Source organism: Puntigrus tetrazona, chromosome 13, assembly GCF_018831695.1.
Source record: "Puntigrus tetrazona isolate hp1 chromosome 13, ASM1883169v1, whole genome shotgun sequence".
In the NCBI taxonomy this organism is placed as follows: Eukaryota; Metazoa; Chordata; class Actinopteri; order Cypriniformes; family Cyprinidae; genus Puntigrus; species Puntigrus tetrazona.
The window spans coordinates 5,935,707-5,960,547 of record NC_056711.1 but is presented as its reverse complement, the minus strand read 5'-3'; the positions used below and the strand labels follow the sequence as shown (position 1 = coordinate 5,960,547).

The following is a 24,841-nucleotide window of genomic DNA, read 5'->3' as shown; positions in this document are numbered from 1 at the left end:
AAAGAATTTCAGTCATGGTCAAATTTTTGCCATATTTTTCTTTTATTTTCTGTGTTGTACTTTACTATTAGCAGCAGGCCGAGCTCACATGGGAGACTTAATTTCATTAACATGTTGCTAAGTTTAATTTAAAGTCTAGTACAAAAATAATTTCTTATATTTCCAGAGAAAACATTCTAATGTCCAACTGTGCAACGAAGATATGCATTTCCCATTTTATGTAGTGTATTAATTAAGTCGCCTACATTCATGGCCTTTGCCCTTGACATAAATTTCGTGTTTTGGAAAGTTTGCTGATTCAGTTATTTTTCTAGGTTTCTATGGCACGCCGAAAAATAAAAATAAGCACATCATAAGTTTTAAAGGCTTTTATTGACCAAAAAAAAAAAAACTCAAAAACTTTGGGTTGGCCATCAATGGAGAAAGATGATTGCCACCTTTACGAGGGAAATGTATTTATTATTATTCGCAGGTATTCATAACGCTTACACGTGTAGAAATGTAAAGTAAATAAGACCCACAGATACGCAGAATAACAACATTTGGCAGATTTTAAGGCGGTTTTTCTAACGAAAGGATGTTCACCTAACACACACTCCAGTGACATTCTGGACGCTTATTATTAGCCACTTTTATTTATTTTTTTTTGCATCGTCAACATTTTCATACACATTATACTAAAATGTTTTCTTTTTCAGGTATTTAGTTGATGATGGGAGCGCTGTAAAGTAAGCTCGCGCGCTTTAATCACCAGTTATCAGATCTGAATTATTTTTTATCATTTGCATGCTCCTCAATAGATAAAAGCATCTGCTCAAAGAATAAACGTAAACAAGCAGCTGTGAGGGGCGAAACGCTGATATAAAGGGATCGATTTGCTATTTCGCCCTCTAGCGAAAGAATACCTATTAATAATTGTGCTTCATTAAATCGCGGTCTAATGACTAGATTTGTTCTTGTACTGTTGTGTCCTTATATTCTAACCGTCGTGCATAACCCCTTTAGCCGCAATGCCTATATTCAAAACAGGTACGCTATGGCCGAACGAGTTTAGCGAGTTGTGTGTCGTGTGCTGGAGCGTGTTTAACCACGGCCCGTCTCGCAGGAGATAGACTAGCGCTAATCAGCATATGGTTCCCTAAAAACATTCATCTGTGGGCGGGTCTGTCAGACTTCCCTGCGCTGTCGCTTTCGACTGTATCTCAATCAGCAGCTGTACGCGCTTATAACTTGCTCCTGACGGACCCGACCTGGCACTAGCGCGGACACCCGAGAGACTGCTCCGGACCATGAGCGTCAGCTCGACGCGCAGCAGCAGCGCGGAGGACCTCGACGAGCTGGAGGCCGTCAGGTGAGGCGCTTTCACGACGCGACGCGACGCCACGGCAGGCTGCCCTGGACCGGGTGATATCCGACGTTTCTTCAGCTTAATGGGTTTCTGTTAAAGCAGCGTGTCATTGTTTTTACAGTGTTACGTGAAAATGAAAACCAAACAGGCTGAAAAACAAGCAAAAGACAAAAAAAACTAACTCTCGTCTGGTTAAAGCCCGTTGGTTTTTTTTATTTGTAAGTTTGCTACACCTGTTGTTGAATAGCGGCGTCAGCGAAAGAATGAGGAAATACTTCAGTTTACTCATCTGTTGTGAATGAAAGCATGAAAACATGTTGCTCTTTCACTCTTATACAATTGGACTTTGTTGTTGTTGTTGTTAGTAAAACGGCAAAACAAACGTAAATAATTATTTTTCAAAGTTTTTATTTATTTATTTTTATTTTATTTTATTTTTTTTTTTTTTACAAAATTCCACAAACCCCAACGTCAGGTTTCTACCTATTTTACCCCAAAAGAAGCCTTAGTAATTTTATTAATTCGTTAGTTTGTTTATATAATTATTTTCTTATGACCCTTAAGCACTTTAACCTCAGTTCTGTTTAGAGTAATGCGTGATACAGTCATGAGAAGAATCCCGTGCATAAATGAGGTTTTACAACAAATATAGTTTGAACATTTACACAGTTGACCGTTTTAATAGTTTATTTTATTTATTTGTTTGTTTATTTATTTTGTATTACAGTAAAATTTACCCCATAACTTTATGCTGAGGACATGGAGGCATAATGACAAAGTTAATATGTCACTAAGTTATGTAATTAAAGGGCACATTGCAGCCTGCAGGTTATTACAACAAGGTCGCTGTTCTGTAATTTCAGTCTATTAACAAAAAAGCGTAGTGCTGTGTGGAACTTTCTTGAAATACATGATGATCCTAAATAGACTTCCATTTAAGTAAAATATGCGAATGACGTGTCGGCTTGCTTTTAATTGCCGTGTTAATGCAGTGATGTGTTACCATTGTTTTAAGGGAAATCACTCCTGCGCATCAATATTATGAGACACGTATCCATTGTGTTGTCTAACGCAGATTCCCATGTCTAAAAAAAGCCGTCTGGTGAAAGTTGACAGTCAATATACAACTTGGTGTTCAACTGCCCCACTCTGTTTTTCTCTAGCTGGTATCATTATGATTTGTCCCGGCATGCAGCTGAAGCTCTTCTCCTTTCAAATGGGGTGGATGGGAATTTTTTACTCAGAAACAGCAACAAAGGACCTGACTGCTTTGCTTTGTCTGTCCGGTAAGAAAGTAATTTGTAGTCCACTGAATCGCTTTGATATTAAAGCGCAGTACGCTCAGAAACCAGAAAGTCTTGAATATTTTCCTCGCGTGAACTCCATTCCATTTATGGAGAAATGCACGTTAAAATTGTGCCTAGCGCAACAGACATGGCCAAAATTTTTGGCTAACTAACTGACCTTTTATTAAGCAAGCAAGTTAAAAAGTTATGTGATGAACAAGCATGGTTTTTGTTTTTCCATTTCTCTTATTTTCTCAGTTTTTTTTAGATTACTTAAAGGTTTTCAGTTCCCCATTTCAGTGTATCAGCTGTAAATCTCACTTTGCCTTGTGTCTTTAAAGAAAAGCTGCTTATTCTGACTATTCTGTTAAAAATATGTGTATATAAAATCTGATTCACACAAGCCACGAGGCAGTAACCTGCCTGGTCACTGTGCCTCTGACTGATGCTTATTCGGCGCCCCGTTTATAGCGAGTGACCTTGCCGAAATAATTAACCCCCTATTTCAATACAGCTAGGTGTGGTATTGTTTTTACGCACCAGTTCTATAAACATGTTAACAGTGAACAATAATGAGAGTTCAGACACAGCAAAAACAGCACTTCCTCACTGCCTTTTCATCTCTAAACCTCTTCAGAGCAAAGGATTCAGTGAAACACTTTCATGTCCGGCGGCAGTTTGGCAAATATTCCTTTGGCTTCAATGAATTTCCTTCCCTTCAGGATTTCTGCAGTCACCTGGCCAATCAGCCCCTGCTGGGCAGCGAGACGGGTAAGCGCTTTTCATTTAGTTCTCAAACTGCTTTTCAGCACTTGTCTGGCACTGTGACCCCGTTTCCTTTTTCACTCTTGTTACCAAGGAAACCTGATAGTGCTGCGCTTCCCGTACCCACGGCAGGTGGAAGAACCGTCCATTTATGAGACGGTGTGTGTGCATACGGCCATGCAGACAGGCCGGCATGAAAACGACCTAGTGCCTAATGCTCCAGCAGTAAGTCAGAGTGACATTATACAGACCTACACACACACACACACACATATACATATTGTGACGAGTCGGCTGCCCCTCCTCTTTATTGTCACCATCACCCCGTCCTTTATTCGCCGCCCTTCACCAGGCTCCCGACGGGAGTGGGTGTGTTCGAGAGGAGGGGCGTGGTATCGGTCAGGTCTGGCGGCGTGTGACGAGGCGCACCTGAAGGGATTAGCCTTGTCACCGTCGCCGTTAAATACCTGACCGCGTCTCTCCTCGGGAGACCGGTCTCTTCCCCGTGCATGCACGCTGGTGTCCTCGTGGGTCCAGGAAGGGTGCGCGATGGACCTCACCCCGCCGTCCGAGAAGTGCGTCGTGGGACCCCGTAGTCAGGCTGTGAGCACACAGCTCATCCCACTCTGCCGCCGGAGCAAAGAAACGACGGAGACGCCGCGGAAGAAGCCGCCGCCCCTCGCGCCCCGGGCCAGAAAAAGGGGAGCGCGTGCGACCGCCGGACTCCGCCCCTTACCTGGACCCTTCCCCCCTGGAACACGGCCTCAACCTTCACTTTCCCGCGGCACGACGAGGACACCAGATCCCCCTTTTATTTGGACACTTTTCCCTGGACACTTTATTATTTTGTATTATTATTATTTTGTCAATAAAAGCCTCTCCGAGGCCTGACGCCACGCCCACTGTGTCTGTCGTTGGCTCCTCCCGTCACAGTGGTGGAGAATGCGGGCAAGGCGGAGCTTAGACGGCACAGTTGGGCGACATCTGATGACGTCATCCCCTCTCGCTGGTACCCATGCCGGGATGGAGGAACAACGGAGACTCGCTCCCAGCCACCAGGAAGGGTAAGTGACGCTTGCTTATGGTCATTTACCCGGTGGCTGGTTGAGCATTCCGACTAATTCCCGGTTTCTCTGTCCCGGTGCGAGAGGGGAGTTGCCCGGAGAGGAATCCCTGCCCGCCCACTCCGACTGCTGGAGCCTGGTTGAGGAAGGTAGCACTCCTGCGTGGGCGGCGACCGCCTGACGGGGTTGACGCTTGGGAGAGGGAATGTGACGAGTCGGCTGCCCCTCCTCTTTATTGTCACCATCACCCCGTCCTTTATTCGCCGCCCTTCACCAGGCTCCCGACGGGAGTGGGTGTGTTCGAGAGGAGGGGCGTGGTATCGGTCAGGTCTGGCGGCGTGTGACGAGGCGCACCTGAAGGGGATTAGCCTTGTCACCGTCGCCGTTAAATACCTGACCGCGTCTCTCCTCGGGAGACCGGTCTCTTCCCCCGTGCATGCACGCTGGTGTCCTCGTGGGTCCAGGAAGGGTGCGCGATGGACCTCACCCCGCCGTCCGAGAAGTGCGTCGTGGGACCCCCGTAGTCCAGGCTGTGAGCACACAGCTCATCCCACTCTGCCGCCGGAGCAAAGAAACGACGGAGACGCCGCGGAAGAAGCCGCCGCCCCTCGCGCCCGGGCCAGAAAAGGGGCGCGTGCGACCGCCGGACTCCGCCCTTACCTGGACCCTTCCCCCCTGGAACACGGCCTCAACCTTCACTTTCCCCGCGGCACGACGAGGACACCAGATCCCCCTTTTATTTGGACACTTTCCCCTGGACACTTTATTTTGTATTATTATTATTTTGTTAATAATAAAAAGCCTCTCGAGCCTGACGCCACGCCCACTGTGTCTGTCGTTGGCTCCTCCCGTCACAATATACATATATTTGAAAGGGTAAAGCTGAAATCTGTTTATGTTGTTAACAGCTTGGCACAAAAGAGGGTTATCTGGTTAAACAAGGAGCAATCATCAAGGTATGGTTACTATTTCAATATAGACTAATTAAAAAAAATAAATAAATGAACCAGTGTTTGCAGTAAATGTCAGTTTCCAGCTAATGAGGTAAACTCTAACTGGTTCTAGAGCAAACGTACACCTAGTTTTTTGTTGGCTGGTTTGGTTTCATCTTTATTTATTTTTCTGGGCAGAACTGGAAGCAGAGATGGTTCACGCTGAATAGATATGAACTTAAATATTTTAAAGATAAAATGGTAGGTCTGTGTCTTTTGTTCAGCGAGATTCGTGATTAGATAAGAATTAAAGTCGACTGTTTATATCTCACACAAAAAAAAACTGTCTCCTCAGTTTGTAGAGCCAATAAGAACCCTGGATCTGACCGAGTGTTCTGCTGTGCAGTTTGATTACAGTCAGGAGAGGGTTAACTGCTTCTGGTGAGAGATCTATAATGTGGTTGTAATTAAACCTAAATTAGGCACATTCCTCTTTTTGGTGAACGTATCAACGCCCTAAATTGAAACTTTCTTAGCTTTTTGGTAATATTTAGAATTATTTTTATGTGTATGAATATATTTCACTACATTTTTTTTATGTTTTAAGTTTTAGTAATTTTGTTGTTGTGATTTTATTTCTGATTAGATTTATTTGTTTTTTAAAATGTAAAAATGTTTTAGTTCATTTAGTACCTAGATTAAACTAAGTAAATTTTCCTTTTATATTTTGTCAAGTAATTAACATTTTTCAGGGGTTTTTGTTGTTGTTGTCAACCGTAATGACCTTGGTTTACCTCTGTAGTTCAAATTATATTCGACAAGGCCAGCTGATTTCCGAATGGCATATTTTTTATTTGACAAGGGTGACTACAGTTCACAGTTCAATTCGTAATAGAGTTGAAATGTTTCATTCAATTACACACAATTACATTCAAGTTCAAAAAGCAAGGCTCTTTTCTATTGCGCTAGACTAGATATTCTGTTGTTTCACATCTGAAACTTCTGCTGTTGGCCAACCATAAAATCATGGGCTATTTTTGACAACTGAAAATGAGCTGGTATATCTGCAGCATATCTGACGTCTTACAGTTCCTGTGCTCACTGAATCAGAATTACAGACAATCGCACCAATAAAAATTCACATCGTCTGTGTACAAACCAGGTAATAATCATAGAAAGTTTCATTTCAAACTCCTAATATTCTGTTAATATTGTGCATCTGGTATTTCTTTCCCTACATGAAGCGATTCTGCGTAATGAGGAAGTAGCCAGTAAATGTAGTCAGAAACTCCTATACATGGACTTCCTCCTACCCACATATTTTCCAGTGCATGCTAAATTTCAGTATTTAACTTCACAATACAATTTATTATTAAGATTTTTAGCATTTTTTGTGTTTCCTACAGTCTGGTGTTCCCAGAGAGGACGTTTTATCTGTGCGCGAAATCCGGTGCCGAGGCAGATGAATGGATTAAAATACTACGATGGAAACTGGTAAGAGGAACCATAGTTAACCGTGAAAAGTCACTATGAGTAATGAATGTACGTAATAGCTACCGAGTCAAATAGAACGTATTATTTCTTTGTTCCAGTGGAAATAAATTCATCTTCACCAGTCTAATCATACTGCACATATATTAGTCTCTCTGTTGTCCCCTCTCTAATGGTGACTACCCTGCATTTCCAGTCACAGATAAAGAAAAGACGATGATGTTCAACATGGGGAGGAGCTGTGCTCTATTTTATATTAGTAAAACACAGAGGATTCATTGATTGCATCTGATGCATCACGCCTGAGAGATCTTTTGGGCAACGAATAACACAAGTTTTTACATCTAAGAGAAGCGCAGTGCCAAGCCACCATGCTACTGTGCTTTATAAACGTATCTGGACGTATCTACCACAGATGAAAATTATAATTGAAGTTTTTTTTTTTTTTTTTCTCCCATATTGTGTTCTGTGTCAGGCTTACAGTTCTTCTCATTCTTTTTCAACCCAAGTTTAACAGCCTGTCTGCTTTTAAACATACTGGACGTACGTTCTCTCTTTTATACATGCTTGCAATTTAGTTTGTTGAACTTTGCATGCTTTTTCGAGAATAGAGAGCTGCTGTAATTACATATTTTTGTAAATAGTTTCCTAGCACCCTGGTTCCTCGTTTGTTCATCACAATAAGCTTTATAAATAAACACAAAGTATGAACTTTACATTTTAATTATAATCACTGGAATATTAAAAGACATCACCCTTACTAGGCTTCTGACAAGTCCTTCAGTCTCTATTTAGCAACAGAAGTGGGATTTTTATATATATATATATATATATGACGAGGTTGTGAATGCAGACTAGTGATGAGATGAGTTTACCTGTTTGGATTATTGACATTCAATATCCCCTGTAATGTTTGTAGACCAAAAAATAAAAAAAATACCCACAAACCTTATTTCAAGAGTTTAACCAAAAAAACCCACTGACTTCATTAAATGATAAAATGCTACTTCTAATATGGTGTGTTAACTAAAAATGAACACTTGTGCTGTTTAGAAACATGTACATAGCACCTGTTTTTAAACCAAGATGTATTGTAAAAAAAATATTTAAAAAGTCATGAAATAAAACTTATTTTTGTAAACCAAAGCTTTAGACAAATTTATTAATCAGGAGACAAACAGGAGCGGGTTACATTCATAAAAGACATACAGCATCAAGACCATCCAACATTATGTATGTACATGTGTGTGTGTGTGTGTGTGTGTATGTGTGTGTGTGTGTGTGTGTGTGTACGAACAAGATCATCCTCATCCAAACGTGTGAAGGTGCCGAGACAAATAACTGCTAAGCTACTTCCACCACCTGCCTTAGTTCTTCAATCAGAGGAACTAGCTCCTTCTCAAGACTGAAGATCAAACCTAAATGTGAAAGAATATAAATTGAATTATTACAACGAACACATAATTAAAGCATCTGAGTGTTTTTGTACTACCTGTGAAGACTCACCTGTGTTGGCATTACTACTTGCGATAAAACTTATGACTAAGGGTAATCGATTAAATTGTACAATCTGTCAAGAAAATGCATAAAAGGACGTATTAAAACCACAAATCAAGAAACCTCAAGAAGCAGCAAGTCAAAAGTGGACTTTGATTTGCGAAGAAAGTACCTGGTATGTGTTATAGTAACAAATGATGCTTTTATTTTTGGACAAGCCCAGCTTGCTGCCCTGGTCAGTTGCCAAAGCAAAAGTGGACAGGAAGGCTGGCCGCAGTGCGTATTCAGGAGCATTGTCATTGGCAACTACAAAGAAAAACGAGCAAAATGTCAGATATTGCTTCAGAAAAAGATATATAAACAGACCTGGAAGTCAGAGGCGATGCTGATACCTTTGATCACAGGGACTCCGTCTCTGTCTGTCACCACTATCGCATGCAGTCCTTCAACACTGACGATGGAGAGAAATGCTCAGTTATTACTCCGAATGCAAACTGAAGAAAACGTGTTGAAAATGCAAGACAGATCTTTTTACCTTGGCAGCTGTTTATACAAGTAACTCCTCAGATTCTGAAACAATCAAATCAAACGCATTATAACATTTCCAAGAAAAAAAAAAAAAACATTTTAACGCATTACAAACAGACTCACATCTGCCATATTCATTAGATAGACTGTGTAGTTCGCCTGCTGCAGCCTGTATAAAAACAGCACAGAAATACGAGGAAATTACACGAGCACAGATGCTGCTCGTTTGACAGCGTCTTATTAACTGACCTATTGACATTAGCTAACATCTAGCAGATTGTCAAATAACGGCGAAAACGTTCGTTAAAATCACAATATGCAAAAGTACCTTCAATTTGACCCAGTTTTATAAAAAGTTCTTCGCTTGTTTATGTGTGATCATCACATGACAGAAAACGCAGGCTCTTCCGTGTACGTAATATCCGGTCAAGAAGAGTTCGCGCAAACAGGGCCATCTAGTGGTTGATGTTGGAGTTAACGTTTATGTCAATGAAGGTATTTTTTTGTGTCCCTTTTAGATTGGAATTGCATTTCGAAATGCCTAACGTTACTTTTTTCCCTTTAAAAAAAAAAAAAAAAAAAAAAAAATTGCATCACGCGTTCCTAGTAAAGAATGTTGTTTTAATAGCTCAAAATAAACAGATCAGTAAAGTGTTACAGGTCTAATATTGCAGAATCCCTTCTGCACCCCGTTATTGAATGTTTGGTGACCTTTGTCATCCACGGACCTTTCCATTGCACAAAATATTCTTAATGTTCCTCACACTAAAAAAAAATTTTTTAAGAACTTTTCACTGAGAGATTCTTTGAGAAACCAAAAATGGTTATTATATGGCGTTTATGCAAATTCCTCTTTTGAAACCATCTGTTAAAACACACACATGCACCGATCATCATATTTTTCTCTGTTTTATTCTGTTTACAAACAAGCCAATTGTATTTATTAATAGGTCACTCGAGGTAACAGGCTCGCCTTCAGTTTTCACAAGCTCTTTAATCCGATGAAGTGTTTTATTTATCTGTATTGAACTGCTGAATGTTGCTCATCAACATATTACTGCACCGTCCTTGTTTCAAAAACTCAACTATGTTAATGACATGCACTCCACGTTCCAGTAAAGCTTTTCTGTTGCATGGAATGAAAAGCTTTCATGTAAGGATTAGTACAGAAACAACGGTTTCTTCAGTCCTCACAAACCAAGCAGAAAACATAATTAGGGAGCATAATCCAGGCCAATGCTTTTCCAGCCCTTCATTCCCACAATCACCCCGTAACCTTCTACATCCCCTAAGTGCGCGCGCACACACACACACACACACACACACACACACACACACACACACACACACACAGTTTCATGATCTGCTTCTAGGTAAGAGAGAAGCAGTCTAGATCCTGAATTCTTTCAAGCCCCATGATTTTGTTTGAACAGATGTGAATGTTAGCCCGAGAGGTATATATATGATTATGTGTGACAAAGAGATGGCATCTGGACTGAACGCTTCTACCGAGACCGTATATGGTGAAGAGAGCGCCTTCACACAGACTGAACACAACATTGTTGCTGCGTACCTCATAACTGCAGGTAAAGAGACGTGTGTGTGTGTGTTTGATGTTGGCAGTTAGCTATAAATGTACGCTTTGGAATAACTAATGATAAGGTTTTTGAGTTGGATATCTGGCTTACAGAACTCTTAGACACAAGTCTTTGAGGCCTATGATTAGATTGAGCACTGTTTTTAAGCATTCCTTGAAAATGACATTTACAGATTCAGCTGAGCGTGTGAGGTAACCAGCAGGAGTGTGTGTGTGTGTGTGTGTGTGTGTGTGTGTGTGTGTGTGTGTGTGTGTGTGTGTGTGTGTGTGTGTGTGTGTGTGTGTGTGTGTGTGAAAACGGGAAATGTTTGAGATGTACGAGCGTGATCACAGATGTCTTAACATCGTGCTCTCCCTTTCTGTGTCTTTCTCTCTGGTGGCAGGGGTGGTCAGTCTGTCTAGTAACATTGTGGTGCTGCTGATGTTTGTGAAGTTCAGAGAGTTGCGTACCGCCACGAATGCTATCATTATCAACCTGGCTTTCACTGACGTTGGCGTAGCCGGGATTGGTTACCCCATGTCGGCAGCCTCAGACCTGCACGGGAGCTGGAAATTTGGCTACACAGGCTGTCAGGTGTGTGTCATCCAACACATCGACAAGTCTGAGCAATATTGTGAATATGATCAAAGCTAAAGTGCATTTTGGGGGGTCAGGGATGAACAAGAGTGGTCAAAAAACACATTCACAGATTTTTGCACTCCTTTAATTTTTCAGTTTAATGGTAATATTTACTCCAGTATCATCATAGTATTATTTTAAACTTAAATTTGTAACAAAAGATAACATGAACAGTGCTATAATATACATTAAATGCATTTAAAAGAAATTTTCATTAAGATTATAGTTCTTTTTTTCTACTTGCACACATGTAAACAACAGAACTTGCTTCTTTTATAGATCTATGCTGCCTTGAATATATTCTTCGGGATGGCTAGTATTGGACTGCTCACCGTGGTTGCCATTGACCGATACCTCACCATATGTCGACCCGACATAGGTTTGCTATCCATACAAACACCTAAATGAAATACGAACCTCTAATGACCATCATTAGGGTTTAATGCTTTGCTCAAAGACAGGGGCCAAATGCATTAGGAAATCTGTTAATGAGCGTTTGTTGCAGGACAGAAGCTGACAACACTATCATACACTCTTCTAATTGTGGCTGCTTGGCTGAATGCTGTGTTTTGGTCATCTATGCCCATCGTTGGTTGGGCAGGATATGCTCCGGACCCCACAGGAGCCACCTGCACCATCAACTGGAGGAACAATGACGCGTGAGTCAAGAATGATGTTACAGGCTTTTTTTAAAAAATCAGTTTTAGCACCCTGTAAAGCTTTTCTTCAGAGATTGTGATTTTTAAAAATGGAGCAAATGCGACTAATCCCGTTTTATTTCAGCTCTTTTGTGTCCTACACAATGACTGTGGTGACCGTCAACTTCATCATTCCTCTGGCTGTCATGTTCTACTGCTACTACAACGTCTCTGTTACCGTGAAGCGGTACAAAGCCAGTAACTGCCTAGACAGCATCAACATGGACTGGTCAGATCAGATGGACGTTACCAAGGTAGTACTAGCAGTGTTTTATTGTATTTCATAGAAATGTGACCTAGACGGTTCATTAAAACAAATCTTAAACGAAGTATAAACATGATGTGTAAAAAAGATAAAAAAGATAAAATAAAAATAAAATATTAGAAATGAAGTATTAGAAATGATGACTTGGCAACTAAAAAAATACATTTGAAGTACTAAGGTTATATCTAAACTAAATACAAAAGAAAGTGAAAATCTAAATTAAAAGTGAAAAAATGAAAACATGTAAAGAATTATTAACATTTAAATAAAATAAAAACTGAAAATATCAATTATAAACTTTATTAAAAATATGAATCATATAGCACTATAATAACCCTGCTTGGTAGATTTTGTACTGGTTCAGTTTTACCTGAATGCTCCTTTATTTTTACAGATGTCCATTATAATGATAGTGATGTTCCTGGCTGCCTGGTCTCCGTATTCAATCGTCTGTTTGTGGGCATCGTTCGGTGACCCCCAAAAGATTCCAGCTCCAATGGCCATAATCGCCCCACTCTTTGCCAAGTCCTCCACCTTTTACAATCCTTGCATCTACGTCATCGCCAACAAGAAGTAAGGCTTCCGTGTCCCATTTTTTACTGCGATAAGCCACTTTCTTTCCCTTTTCCTAAGTTGTATTTGTTGGCTGCAGGTTCAGGAGAGCCATCACTGGAATGTTACGATGTCAGACACGACAGAGAATCACTATTAGCAACCAGCTTCCAATGACGGCATCATCCGCGCCACTCAACCCCTAAACGACGAGACCACCAGATATTTAAATATTCATAAAACATCAGCGCTGGACGCTTTCTGTCTGCTCCAATGTTTAAAGTAGTGTTTAATGTTTCATAGACCTCAATTACTTTGAAGTTTCATACGAATGCTAAATGTCCTTATACCACAAATGTCCTTCCTGCAACTGATTCAGTGTAGTCCGATAGTGTTTAGTCTGATGCTTTTTACCCTTTTTATCAGTCCACCGCAAATGTTGTGAAACTGCTGTTGTTGATACTGTATTTACGTAAAATGTTTTCATTGGAATAAAAACAATTACACTAGAACATGCTTTATCTTGAAGATTTCTCTAGTTAAATAAAAGGCAGGAAGACGCTACATGACTTTTTAAAACAGAACTGATATCACACACTTCCCGGCATCTCCTGCACAAACATCATGATAAATGAAAATTTTGTTTTGAAATATTTAACAGGTTTGAGTCTGAAGCTAAAAAAATTATGCCTGTCATATACTATGTAATATTCAATGCAATCTATCTGCCCAAAATATGCAAGCTGACTTTCAAAACTTGCCCAAATTGAGGCAAAAATCTGTGCAAATGAAGTTATGTGGTGTATTCCAGCCCTTAGCCTTTTACAAAAAAAATAAATATATATATATATATATATATATATATATATATATATATATATATATATATATATATATATATATATATATATATATATATATATATATATTTATATTTATATATATAATTTAAAACATTCTTTTATTGAAGTACCTGAAAAATGTGTGTCATAAGACGTGTAAGGAATGTAAGCATTCTTTATAACATTTATTTCACATTTACACATTTTACAAATAATTAATATATTGTGTAATGAACACATTAAATAAAATAATGCCTAGCTCCAAGGAAAATATACGTTTATTCAGCTGTCATGCTAAAAGAATCTTTTTATAGAGTGTTTTTAATTGTGGCTCTTAACCAAAAACATTTTTTTTCAAACTGCCCTGAGCACTTCATTGACTTGTGAAAACAAATTTAGTCAGCGGTGGAAAAATAGTTCTGATGCCTGCCCATTACAACACTAGTTCTCCAGCACCGTGTTGTTATCCAGCCAGAACCGGATCTCATCCAGGTTCCGTTTCATCCATTCAATATTGTTCTTCACAGTCTCTACTGCCTGCTTTCTGGGCATCTCACCTGCTCCTGCATTCGGATGAAGTGCAAAAAAGTGCTCCATCTGAAAAGAAACCAACGTTTTTTGCTTGATAAGGCAGATAAAAGTTAAAACATTGTACACAAAAAAGTCAATTTAAAGGCAAAAGCAAGATCTGAAAACAGCCTTTGCTTCTTACCTTCCAAAGCTGCATATCGGTGTTGTATGAACTAGTTATTCTGGAGGGCAGGCGGCCCAAGTTTCTGTCATTAATGGTATATCTAAAACAGACATGACATCATAAATACCACTGTTATTCTCAAAGGGAAGGCTGATCTCTTTCAGCTGTTAGATGAACTAACCTGTTCACTAGGTAATCCCAGTTGAGCGTGACCCACTCCCAGGCCATGGTTTTGCCATATGGGTTTCGAGATACATACTGCACTAAAGTAAAAACATCTTGACTCCTCACAATGCTTTCATTTTTAGCAGCTTCAAGCAACCTGTTACAAAAGCAAGACATTTGAATAAATGAATTATTGAGCGATAGTTTGCTTCCACAAAGAAGTCAAAGTGCTTATGCAGACCATTTTGCAGACCCTTTTATCCAAAGCAACTACAAAGAAGAACGTAAGCATGCTAAATCTCAAATTTGTGTTGTATTTTTATACATTTGCAAATAATACGGCTAAATAAGTCAAGTGTTCTTGTGAGTGAGAGCATGATCAGTCTCTATAGATGAGTCTTTTCTTTTGTCTCATGAAGCATATCTGAGAATAATGAATTAACAAAAAAAAAAAAACTCTATATCATGCAGAAAAAAAGATGGATGGGGAAACTTGGTTTTATCCATGTTGTTGATTGGATTTTGATAATCTGAGCTTGCCATCAATTATGGATTTATGTGTTTTAATGATCGGACAAATCTGGCAAAGTCTGTCATTTTCACCGAAAGACATTTGATTAAACGTTACAAGGTCAAAAGAACAAAACAATCAAATACATGGATGAATCACTCACACGCATTTAGAAAAAAATAGAGACTGAACTGGGAGGAGGTAGTTTACCTATGAAGAAGAGTGATATCTTCTACAGAAGCCAGGCCGTAGAGCAGCTTGTCTTTCTCCTGAGCAAGAGTGGCAGAGATATACTTGCGGAACATGATTTCCCAGCTGTGGACTGATCCTGACTTCTTCATGCCGTATCGGTACACCAGCAACCGTAGATTGACAGGCACACTGCTGCTCCCCAGTCAGATAAAAAGCCTCTTTAACACACACGTTCTGATTGGACCGCTGGAGCTTTTTATGTATGACTGTAGTTACCTAATTGTTCCGTCAATCCATTTACTGAAAACGTCAAAGGCTTGGTCGAGAGCCTCCTGGTCGCCCATCTGACATGCAAGGCCCAAAACTGTCTCTCTCAGCAGCCTGTACATGAAAAACAAAAAGAAATCAAAATTTTACAGTATAAATTTCAATCAACTTTTTTTAATTAAACAGAATTTTTTTCAGCTGGCACACACGTGCAAACTAGTCAACAACATTATAAAACGGAGGTATCTGGTTTTACAGGAACGATAAAATCAAGAATGTGTCCTTGGCCTGCTGTAGGAAAGCTTTTTTAAGTTATTTCATCCAAAAAGAAATTCTCACCGCTCTGTTTGCGTCCCCTCATCATTCCACCCAAGCTCTTTGGATATCTTCTGCACATGGTCACGGAAGAGTTTCTAAACAGAGATATGGTGTGAAACCATTTGAGTAACAAAAATACCAAATAGGGACTTCTGGCCAACATTTATATAAAGAATATCAGCTATAAAATCCACATTTTGAATAATATTAAATTTTAACATTGTATATGATTTTTCATAAAATGGATTTTGCATGGTATGGAGGGTTTATTAAATAATTTGGGATCCAACCTGAAATTTGGGGTACAGCACTGTATCATCAGCCAGCATCTCTCTCACATAGGAGACAGAAGTAGATACTCTATCCCACACGATATACTCGGTTTCATTGGCCAGATATCTAGTTAAGTTGAAGGCATGCCCATAGTTGACAATATCTGCGCTGTTAATGCAAAACAAAAGACAGCAATTTAAGCATGACGCCATTATCCTTATTCTTTTGACCTTTGCTATAACCAAAAAAAGCTGTGCTATGAAAAAAAAGCCAAATTTACTTTTGTGCCTGTCATCAAGTCAAGATTGAAAGCATAAGCTTTCTGCAGCTGGAGGATGTTTGTACTAACTCACCGTCCAAATGCAAATACATCATCAATGTAGCTGCTTCGGTCAGTTGCATCATACACCTAAAAAGATAAGTATTATGTGGGTTATTATGTTTTATTACACTGCTCTTTGCGATACTTGATCCTGTTTAGAAAAAAGAGACTACATTTAATAAATATTAATTCGTGATTGGTCAATTGATCTGGTCATTATCATTGCAATGAGCAATAGTTCTGACAGTTCTGACAATAATAATACCTGATGATTTAGAGACAGTTGCTCAGCAATAGCGCTCCACACATGTTCATAATGATTTACTCGGTAAAAGCCCATGTGGTCTTTGTTGACTTTGATGAGACCATCGGTAGCAGGAGAGTATCCTACAATTACTGCCTCTAATTAAACACAAGCAGAATAACTCAATTAAAACAACCTTTTCCTCAATGCAAAAAATGTTTAAAAAAACTCTGAGCATCTTGTTCACCTGTTTCTCCCTTGTCAAACTGGAAAGAGGCGTTTTTGGAGTCAAGTGTTCTCCATTTCACAGGAATGGTCCATTTGTAGCTGTGGGTCAAGAGTTAAAATATCTGAGTGAACTAAATGCAAATCAGAGGTCAGTTCATTATCATTGCTCCTTCCTGTGAAGAATGATCAGAGGAATTATTATTTGTGATCATGCTCACTGATACTTGTGATCAAACCAACCATATGACTAGAATGAATTTAGAAAGCAAATCTACTTATCTACATTTTAAAAGGAGGACAGAAGTACTTTTTCAGATGTTTGGTACTTGACGTCAAAGGCTGCGCATTTGATAAAACAATGTATTGGTCAGAATGATTGATTTTTCTTTTATGCCATTCATGCCATTTTATGCCATAACATTCATAAAGATCGTGTTCCATTAGGATATTATTCAAGGCCAAATATTGTCCTAACAAACTACACATGAATGGAAAGCGGATTTATTTAGCTTTCAAATGACGTATAAATCTCAGTTTAAGATAATGGCCCTTATTACTGGTTTTGTGATCTAGGGTGAGATTTTTGAAAAATGTTAGGCATATTTGGTTCATGGTAAAATTTCTATTTCTATTTTATTTTCATTTTTATTGCGTGACACAATCAGGCTCACCCCAATGGAGTGCTGGGCTGGCTGGGGTCAGCATTGGGGTCCAGAAGAAACCTGGTCTGGGTGAGTTTAGCTTCAGTGTCTGTGTTGGTCAGAGTCAGCACAGGATAACCCATCTGCTTGGTCCATGTGTCCATGATGTCTGCCACAGCTACCCCGCTCTCCTATGAGCCGAGAGAGATGGGTATTAGCAGTCAAAATTTAGAATGTTTAAGTTTTTAAAAGCAATCTCTTGTGCTCACAAAGGCTATATTTATTTAATTACGTAACAGTAAAAAGAGGAATACTGTAAAATATTTTTTGTAAAGCACGATACAATATTGTTTAAACTTTGGGGTCATACGATTAATTAATAAAAAAAGGAACTGATACTTTTACTCAGCAAGGAAGTAGAGAGTGAAATTAAAAGTATAATGTTGCAAAAAAATTCTCTAAAACTGTAATACAATGTTTTCAACATTGATAATAATAAAAACCCTTATTAATTGAACGGCATTAATAACTTACAACTGAGCACCAAATCAGCATATCAGAATGATTTCTGAGACATGAAAAATTATGCTGAAAATTCAGCTTTAATAATTTAAAAAATAATAATTTTAGTTAATAAGAAAATCTGGACAAAACGCTAAAATGCAAATACACGGTTGATAAAAGATATTTACATCAGCCAAGGCTTGCCAAAAGTCTGCAGTCTTTGCATTCTGGAATGGGTACCTTTTTAAATATCGCTGTGGTGAAAAAGAAAGGGGTGTTATTTTCACAGCATCACGTTTGATATATATATATATATATTAGGAGTATTACATGTAAAAAGCAAGGCGCCTTACTCGACATCCATCCCTAAATGTTTCACGGCCAAGCAAATCCTCCAGCATTCGTAAAATAGAAGCACCCTACAATAGAACGACATCACAGTTATCAATTCATAGCCAATAGAGTTAACAGATTAACAGCTCTAGGTTAAGCATCACTGCCTTAACCATACCTTGTTATATGAGATTGCATCAAACACAGATGTGATCTCAGCAGGACTGGACACATCCACGATAATAGGATGAGACGAGAGAAGAGCGTCATCAACCATGACAGGAAATACATCATTGATAAGCATGACGTCCCGCTAAAAGCACACAAGATCAACTGGCGTAAACATGACATCCAGGTTCAATGCAACCGAATGGTTTGAGCGAGATATTGCCTATTTAGGAAACTATTTGAAGGATTCAGGCATGTGCTCACCATTCCCCAGTCAGGCTCAGCTTCTTCCACTCCCACATACTCAAAAAAGCTGGCAAAGCCCTCGTTCAACCACAGGTCGTCCCACCAGTCCATAGTCACAATATTTCCAAACCACTGCAAATTAAAGACAAAACAGTTCTTTAAACGGTAGACCCCAAATACCTCATGCTCATTCAGCCCTATATACTGTTCTGCTATACTGTTCCTTTTATAAAATGTGTTCATTCTAGGAAAAAGTCATTTGTACATCTTGAACAAATGTATTTTTTAAAGGACATTTTGTCAGACGTTTGTAGCGCTGTCATAAGACCATACATAAAAAAATAAAAGTATTCAATACATGAACTATGAAACCAAGGTTGGCAGCATCAGCAGCAAATACTTTGCTCTGAGTGAATGACTTTACAAGGAAAGCAGTTACAAATTACCTAATTACATCATGATTTTAGATCATCTATAAAAGTTTTCTACAGTTCTGTTATATCATCGTATAATATTTTTAGCCCTGTGTAACTTCGGATTGTTTTTTTTTTTTTTTATTTAAACTGTGTCCAACAACCTTGGACCTATAGCCCTAAAAAGATAATCTTATCAGTGTACAATGTTACTGCAGTCATTATCCCAAAAAAACATCCCTGTATCGGATGCTTGCGAGAGAGTGTAATATGTAACTGTTTGATAATAATCTTTATGGTAATCATATTTTCCTCTGTCGGCCTTGTTACTGGATCTGATAAATTCACCCTCTTTGATTGAAAATGCAGTTACAGGAAACAGTAAAATGAAATACATGCTCAGCACAGGGTGTTCTGCCATTTTGTATCTGACGTATGATGGATGATGTACTGTATACTTGAGTGCCCTTGCTCTGCGTAGTGTCCTGGACAGAGCCCTCGTAGTGTGCTTTTAAGCCCTACTCTGTGCTATGAATTATATCTAAGCTGCAGTCTGGATATAGTAGCTACAGGAGATAAAACTAGTCATAACTTCACTAATCAGATATGTGATAGGGTTAGTAACCTGGTGAACAAGCTCGTGCGCAATGACACTGGCCACTCGCTGCTTGTTGACCGAGGAGGATTCGTTCTCATCGAACAGCAGGTTGGTTTCTCTGTAAGTGATCAAGCCCCAGTTCTCCATCGCTCCTGTCCCAAAGTCTGGGATCGCTATCTTATCTGCAACACAGACAGAATACATCCTATGTTCTTTTGTCACAATAATCATTGCATAGACAGACAAGATATGAATCAGTTGATAAGATATGATAGAAATCATAAATCTGTGTCGGTTTTATAAGATCATGATTTGTACAGCTGGTTAAGGGTCAATGAAAAATGTCCACAAAACAGATATAAGAAAATATAAACAGTAAAGAAAATATAATGTTTATATATATATATATATATATATATATATATATATATATATATATATATATATATATATATATATATATATATGTGTGTGTGTGTGTGTGTGTGTGTGTATATAAATACATACACATACATATATATATACATATACATATATACATATATACATACACACACACACACATATATATATATATATATATATATATATATATATATATATATATATATATATATATATATATATACTGTATATATATATATATAGTTTAAAACATTATATTTTCTTTACACCTCACATGTATGAAGACACACATATTAAACATTTAAAAAATATTTTTTCATATATTTTCAAGGTAAATACATAAATATGTAATGAAAAAAAATATTTTAATAAAAATGTGTGTGTGATAATTTACCAAGTTTCTCTATGGAATATTCCATGTCAAAATACTCCTCAAAGTAATCAAATATAATCTTGGTGACATTTGCAGCATATTCAGCGGTTGAGATCTGCAAAGGCTGAGCATAGATCCGCAGCTGTCAGGAGGGAGAGAACAGATGAATAATGAAAATCCGTAGAGGCTTCATGATGCTGATTGTCAAGAACTATTTCAGCAAATTATGGATTCAGTAGAAAAAAACAATGACAAAAGCGCTTACTGGTACATTTCTTTTCGAGGTCCGCTCCACATAGTGGAACTGGTGAACCGCAAAACATACCAGATAGGTACTCATCCTTACTGACTTTTTAAAGGATGTTTTTATCTTTTGATCCGACACTTTTTCTATGCTCTGTGAAAGAGAGTTTTAGGAGTTATACTTAATATCTATAAACTGAATAGAAAGCAAGCATATAAATGCAACAAGACCTCATTTCCCACAGCTGCCAGTAAAAACCACACTTAACACATTACATACAAGAAGACTGATGGTTCATGACTTGGTTTACAAGTTTAAACTACACTTTGAAACCTTCAACAATTGTTTTGAAGGCTCAAATAGCAAGCGAACGTACCTCTACAGGCATGTTGGACAGCGCTTCATAAGCACTGTCATGGGTGATGGAGATCGTGTAGGTGGCCTTTTTGTTGGGCTCATCAAAACAGGGAAAAGATTTACGAGCATCTGTGGGTTCATGGTCTGTTGCAGCGATTTTCCTGTAAAAGATCAGAGAGGGGTCCATAAAACTCAACTAGTGGTTTACTTTTACCTCAGAAACCTCATGTGGGGAAAGTCCAACCACATTTTCATTAACATCTAATCAAGTTTGATTACAACTAAATTAAACTCACTGTCAGTAACATGCGTGTGCAGCAAAATTGATTTTTGGTGAACCCTGAAATTTTGCCCAAGTGCTTTAAAACAAAGTATAATGTAATGTTTTTACAATTACGTCAATAAACAGACTCTATTCCTATGTGCTGTGAGTCACAGGTTTTGTAATACATACTGGATAATAAAGTTGCATTCGTTAATTCTATATGACATAATATTGTGCGATTTGTTTAGTTTTCCTCAGATCTGAACCTGAAACGCATCAGAATAGAGCAGTAACGGGGCTTAAAACCAGTTACTTCATGAATAAATAAGCTTTAGCAGATGTAGATCTCTTATTCTTGGCACCTCACAGCTTTCGTTCCAAGAAATGAGGGTACATGTCAGTTCAGCGCATTTGTTAAAATTTTCACACCGATCCCAAATCAAGTAATATATAATGGCCCCATCAATGGCTAGCATCCCACATCCACAAACATACTACACCCTAGGAACTGCATTTTCGTATGTTGCATAAGAATCAGTCGCACTTAATGAAATAAAAGGGAACAGCTTGTTAATACTTAAGCTCTGAAAATAAATATAGAAGCGTAGCATTGAATGCTTAACATTGTAATCTCATTGGTGTTTTCCACCATTTTGATATCTCCCTCAGAGACTATAATTTATTTCTCTGTGGAGCAAAGGTCTCAGATCATCTTATTCAAACTGTGGGCTACATTCAGACATTCCTGTCCTGTGTAATCTGTTCCCTGTGAAATCAAGGAGCTTAGCTGTAATGGTTTGATACTGAGATAAAAAGACTAAGGCAAGACATTTCTGGGACATGTTGTAATATGGTAAGGTCATTTGCGATAGTCAGTTCTGACTGATTCATCAGGTCATCTGTTAAATACTGGGCAGGGTTGTAAAATAATGTAATAACAGTAACTTATTACTATGCGCATGGGTCAGTTGTGGAATTTGTTTCTAGTTTTATATTGAGGAAATTATACTTTTCTTATCCTCAAAATTTCATTTAGACCTTCAAAATGCCAACTACTTTTTGCATGTCATGACAACATAAATCTGTCCTGAATTTTGCAGATTTTACTGAGCTTACAACTTACGTCAAAAGAACTTACCAGCCAATGACGTCCACTTCAGTGCAAACTATATTTTGAAACTCAATGCATCCATACAGAATAAAACTTTTAAAGACATTTATAATATCTACAAACGTATTGAGCATCACAAACTTTTCAATACTTAGTTTTCGACATTAAGAAATCTTTTTTGAGCATCAAATCAGTAGCAACATTTTAGGTGTTACGGTTTTAACTACAATTTACAGTAAAATACCGTAATTTAATCAACTGATATAATGTTAATCTACCAACCTTTTGAAGTACTGAAATCTGTTTTGTACCCTTGTAATACACTGATAACCACCAAAAGCAGGTGGTGATGAGAAAGTCACATGACGAACCAAAGCCCATCACAAGCAGCTTTTAAATATTAACATATATAGAAGGCGCACAGTGTCATTTACACAGACACTAAACACCATCATGGTAACACTGAGATAATGCAATAAACACAACATTAGATGTAACATACAACCCTAATGTACAAAACAGTTAAGAAAAAAACTATAAACTATAACTATATTTCAACAAAACATCACATTTTAAATTTAACGCTTTTAATTCAATTTACAATTATTCACTGTAAATGATACTGTCTTTTTCACTTCCAAAAACAATATAATATGATAAAATGATATAATGCCCAAATCAGTTTTTTGCCATATATAGTAGGGAAACTTACCATTAACCCTAACACCTTTTTACTGCAGCATTTTTATCGTTAAATTCACAAAACATTTTTACAGTGTACAATATAGATGTCTTGACTCTTACTTGGTGACTTCATTCTGCTGATACGTGGTCCTGTAGAAACCGACCAGAGAGCCGTTGAGCCAGCCCTGGAAGTGTAGAGTGAGGACATAGTGCTCGTCTGGGCCAGTGGCGCTCAGCTGCTCGGCTGCCTCCACCACCACATACTCCTGCGGCTTGTACTCGAAGCATTCCTTCACCTGGACATCGGTCAAGCCGGACGGCAGGCTGCGCTTCAGGAGGGCACGGCGGTGACAAACGTCTCTCGGATGTGGAGCCACAGGTGCTGACTGGGCTGAGCCAGGGTCAGATGGATGGACACGCTCCCGGTGTAGATGTCTGTGTCGAGGTCGGGCTCCAGGTGCAGGTCATAATGGAAAGGTACCACGTAGGCAGGTAAGCGGAAGTTTTTCCAGTCTCCATTTGTGTTGTCGGACGGTTTACAAGGGCCCCGGTCATCTGGCGTCGTTGTAGGTAATGGTGTTGTGGGTAATGGTGTTGGTTTGGGCTCCTCTTCGGAAGAGGAGGTCTTCTGGCTCAAACCAACTCCGAGCCCCACAGCAACACCTGTCACAATGAAGACGGCGCAGATGATGGCAGCATGCTTGCCTCGGATAAGGTACCGCTTTTTCCTCTTTTCAAACTCTAGGCTTTCCATGGTGAGCCGACGAACTCCGAGAGTCAGAATGTGTACAAACACTCAAAGTTCAGAAAGTCAGAACACTCTCTCCCTGTGACATACACAAACACACACACACACTTTTTATCCTTACTCTTTCTTTTGCCTCCAAAGAGAGAAAACAGCTGTGTCTGGATTCCCTAACGTGTGGACATATGCAGACCCGCACACGCTCATGCAGGGCAGCCTGTGGGAAGCACAGAGGTTAAAGCAGGAGTTAAGTTTCAACACAGTTCAAAAAACTGCTCTGATCTCTATAAGGTCACCGCCACGCGGTTGTCAAAATGCCTACGCCGGGAGGTGATCCTTTAGCTGCAGTGTGGCAAGTTCTCACGCTGACAGCGGTGATACATAGGGGACAGGGGCTCAATTTGCACCGCCCTTCAGTTAAACATAAATCAAAATATGTTAATCAGCAGTCAGAGAGGAATGATCACAAACAAGCATCAGAGAGAGAAGAGTGGGGGAGGGAGGCATAGGAAAGCAGAGTAAAAAATGAAAAGAGTTATTACGAGAAGAGGAAGGGGCTTATGGGAGAGATCTGGAGAATGTTACGAAACTGTTGCAGTTTAAGTGGCTAAAGAAGTTTTGTCAGACATAAGGGGAGCTTTGATTTAAAAAACATCAGTACAAATATAGCAAGGAAATAGTTTGTAAATGCTTTGGAATAGAGGTGCCAAAATCTTTACTCTGTGAAATATTATTTAAATGAAATAAATTATTCTAGAGTAGTGTCTTTCTGCTTCATAATGTAATGTTTAATTTAATTTGTCTATTGTCATTTCTTTGTTATCATATGTGAAATTTACTAGCAATTCCTGAGTGGAAATTTCTATATACATGGTGCATAACGTTTTTTCTTCAGTGTATGAAGGGCCAAAAACCAAGTTGATTGAGGGAAGTGGGCTGAAAATATAATGTTACATTATATCCAACCATATAAGATTAAAATGTGTATATATTAAAATTAAAATAACTTTTCACGTTTCACATTTCAAAGCACACACACACAAAGCACCCAAAAAC

General features: G+C 38.7%; 4 protein-coding genes across 4 annotated transcripts; 2 read left to right on the top strand and 2 right to left on the bottom strand.

The window, feature by feature from the left end:
- Window positions 1–1,062: 1,062 nt before the first annotated feature.
- On the top strand, window positions 1,063–8,178 carry dapp1 (dual adaptor of phosphotyrosine and 3-phosphoinositides). The gene is made up of 9 exons (XM_043256150.1): window positions 1,063–1,351; window positions 2,512–2,634; window positions 3,272–3,405; window positions 3,494–3,624; window positions 5,372–5,419; window positions 5,594–5,656; window positions 5,751–5,836; window positions 6,802–6,889; window positions 7,083–8,178. Exons 1-9 carry the CDS (start codon window positions 1,290–1,292, stop codon window positions 7,104–7,106), a joined length of 759 nt encoding a protein of 252 aa, XP_043112085.1. The 5' UTR covers window positions 1,063–1,289; the 3' UTR covers window positions 7,107–8,178.
- lamtor3 (late endosomal/lysosomal adaptor, MAPK and MTOR activator 3) lies at window positions 8,129–9,331 on the bottom strand. Its single transcript, XM_043256152.1, has 7 exons — window positions 9,240–9,331; window positions 9,035–9,080; window positions 8,919–8,953; window positions 8,776–8,834; window positions 8,556–8,689; window positions 8,393–8,456; window positions 8,129–8,304 (listed from the first exon to the last, which is right to left on the bottom strand). The coding sequence occupies exons 2-7, from the start codon at window positions 9,047–9,049 to the stop codon at window positions 8,231–8,233; spliced, it is 381 nt and encodes a 126-aa protein (XP_043112087.1). The 5' UTR covers window positions 9,050–9,080; window positions 9,240–9,331; the 3' UTR covers window positions 8,129–8,230.
- A 927-nt stretch (window positions 9,332–10,258) lies between these two features.
- rrh (retinal pigment epithelium-derived rhodopsin homolog) lies at window positions 10,259–13,464 on the top strand. The gene is made up of 7 exons (XM_043255956.1): window positions 10,259–10,497; window positions 10,892–11,082; window positions 11,407–11,506; window positions 11,633–11,786; window positions 11,911–12,079; window positions 12,485–12,663; window positions 12,743–13,464. The coding sequence occupies exons 1-7, from the start codon at window positions 10,374–10,376 to the stop codon at window positions 12,846–12,848; spliced, it is 1,023 nt and encodes a 340-aa protein (XP_043111891.1). The 5' UTR covers window positions 10,259–10,373; the 3' UTR covers window positions 12,849–13,464.
- Window positions 13,465–13,645: 181 nt separating this feature from the next.
- On the bottom strand, window positions 13,646–24,147 carry LOC122357047 (glutamyl aminopeptidase). Its single transcript, XM_043256229.1, is given in 21 exon segments — window positions 13,646–14,081; window positions 14,197–14,278; window positions 14,360–14,500; window positions 15,065–15,238; window positions 15,323–15,427; window positions 15,653–15,726; window positions 15,922–16,072; window positions 16,258–16,313; window positions 16,492–16,628; window positions 16,718–16,797; window positions 17,370–17,530; window positions 18,032–18,097; window positions 18,197–18,262; window positions 18,355–18,489; window positions 18,609–18,722; window positions 19,629–19,783; window positions 20,401–20,521; window positions 20,645–20,776; window positions 21,000–21,141; window positions 23,161–23,377; window positions 23,380–24,147. Coding segments are annotated over 21 exon segments (2,880 nt in total). The 5' UTR covers window positions 23,795–24,147; the 3' UTR covers window positions 13,646–13,925.
- Window positions 24,148–24,841: the final 694 nt, after the last annotated feature.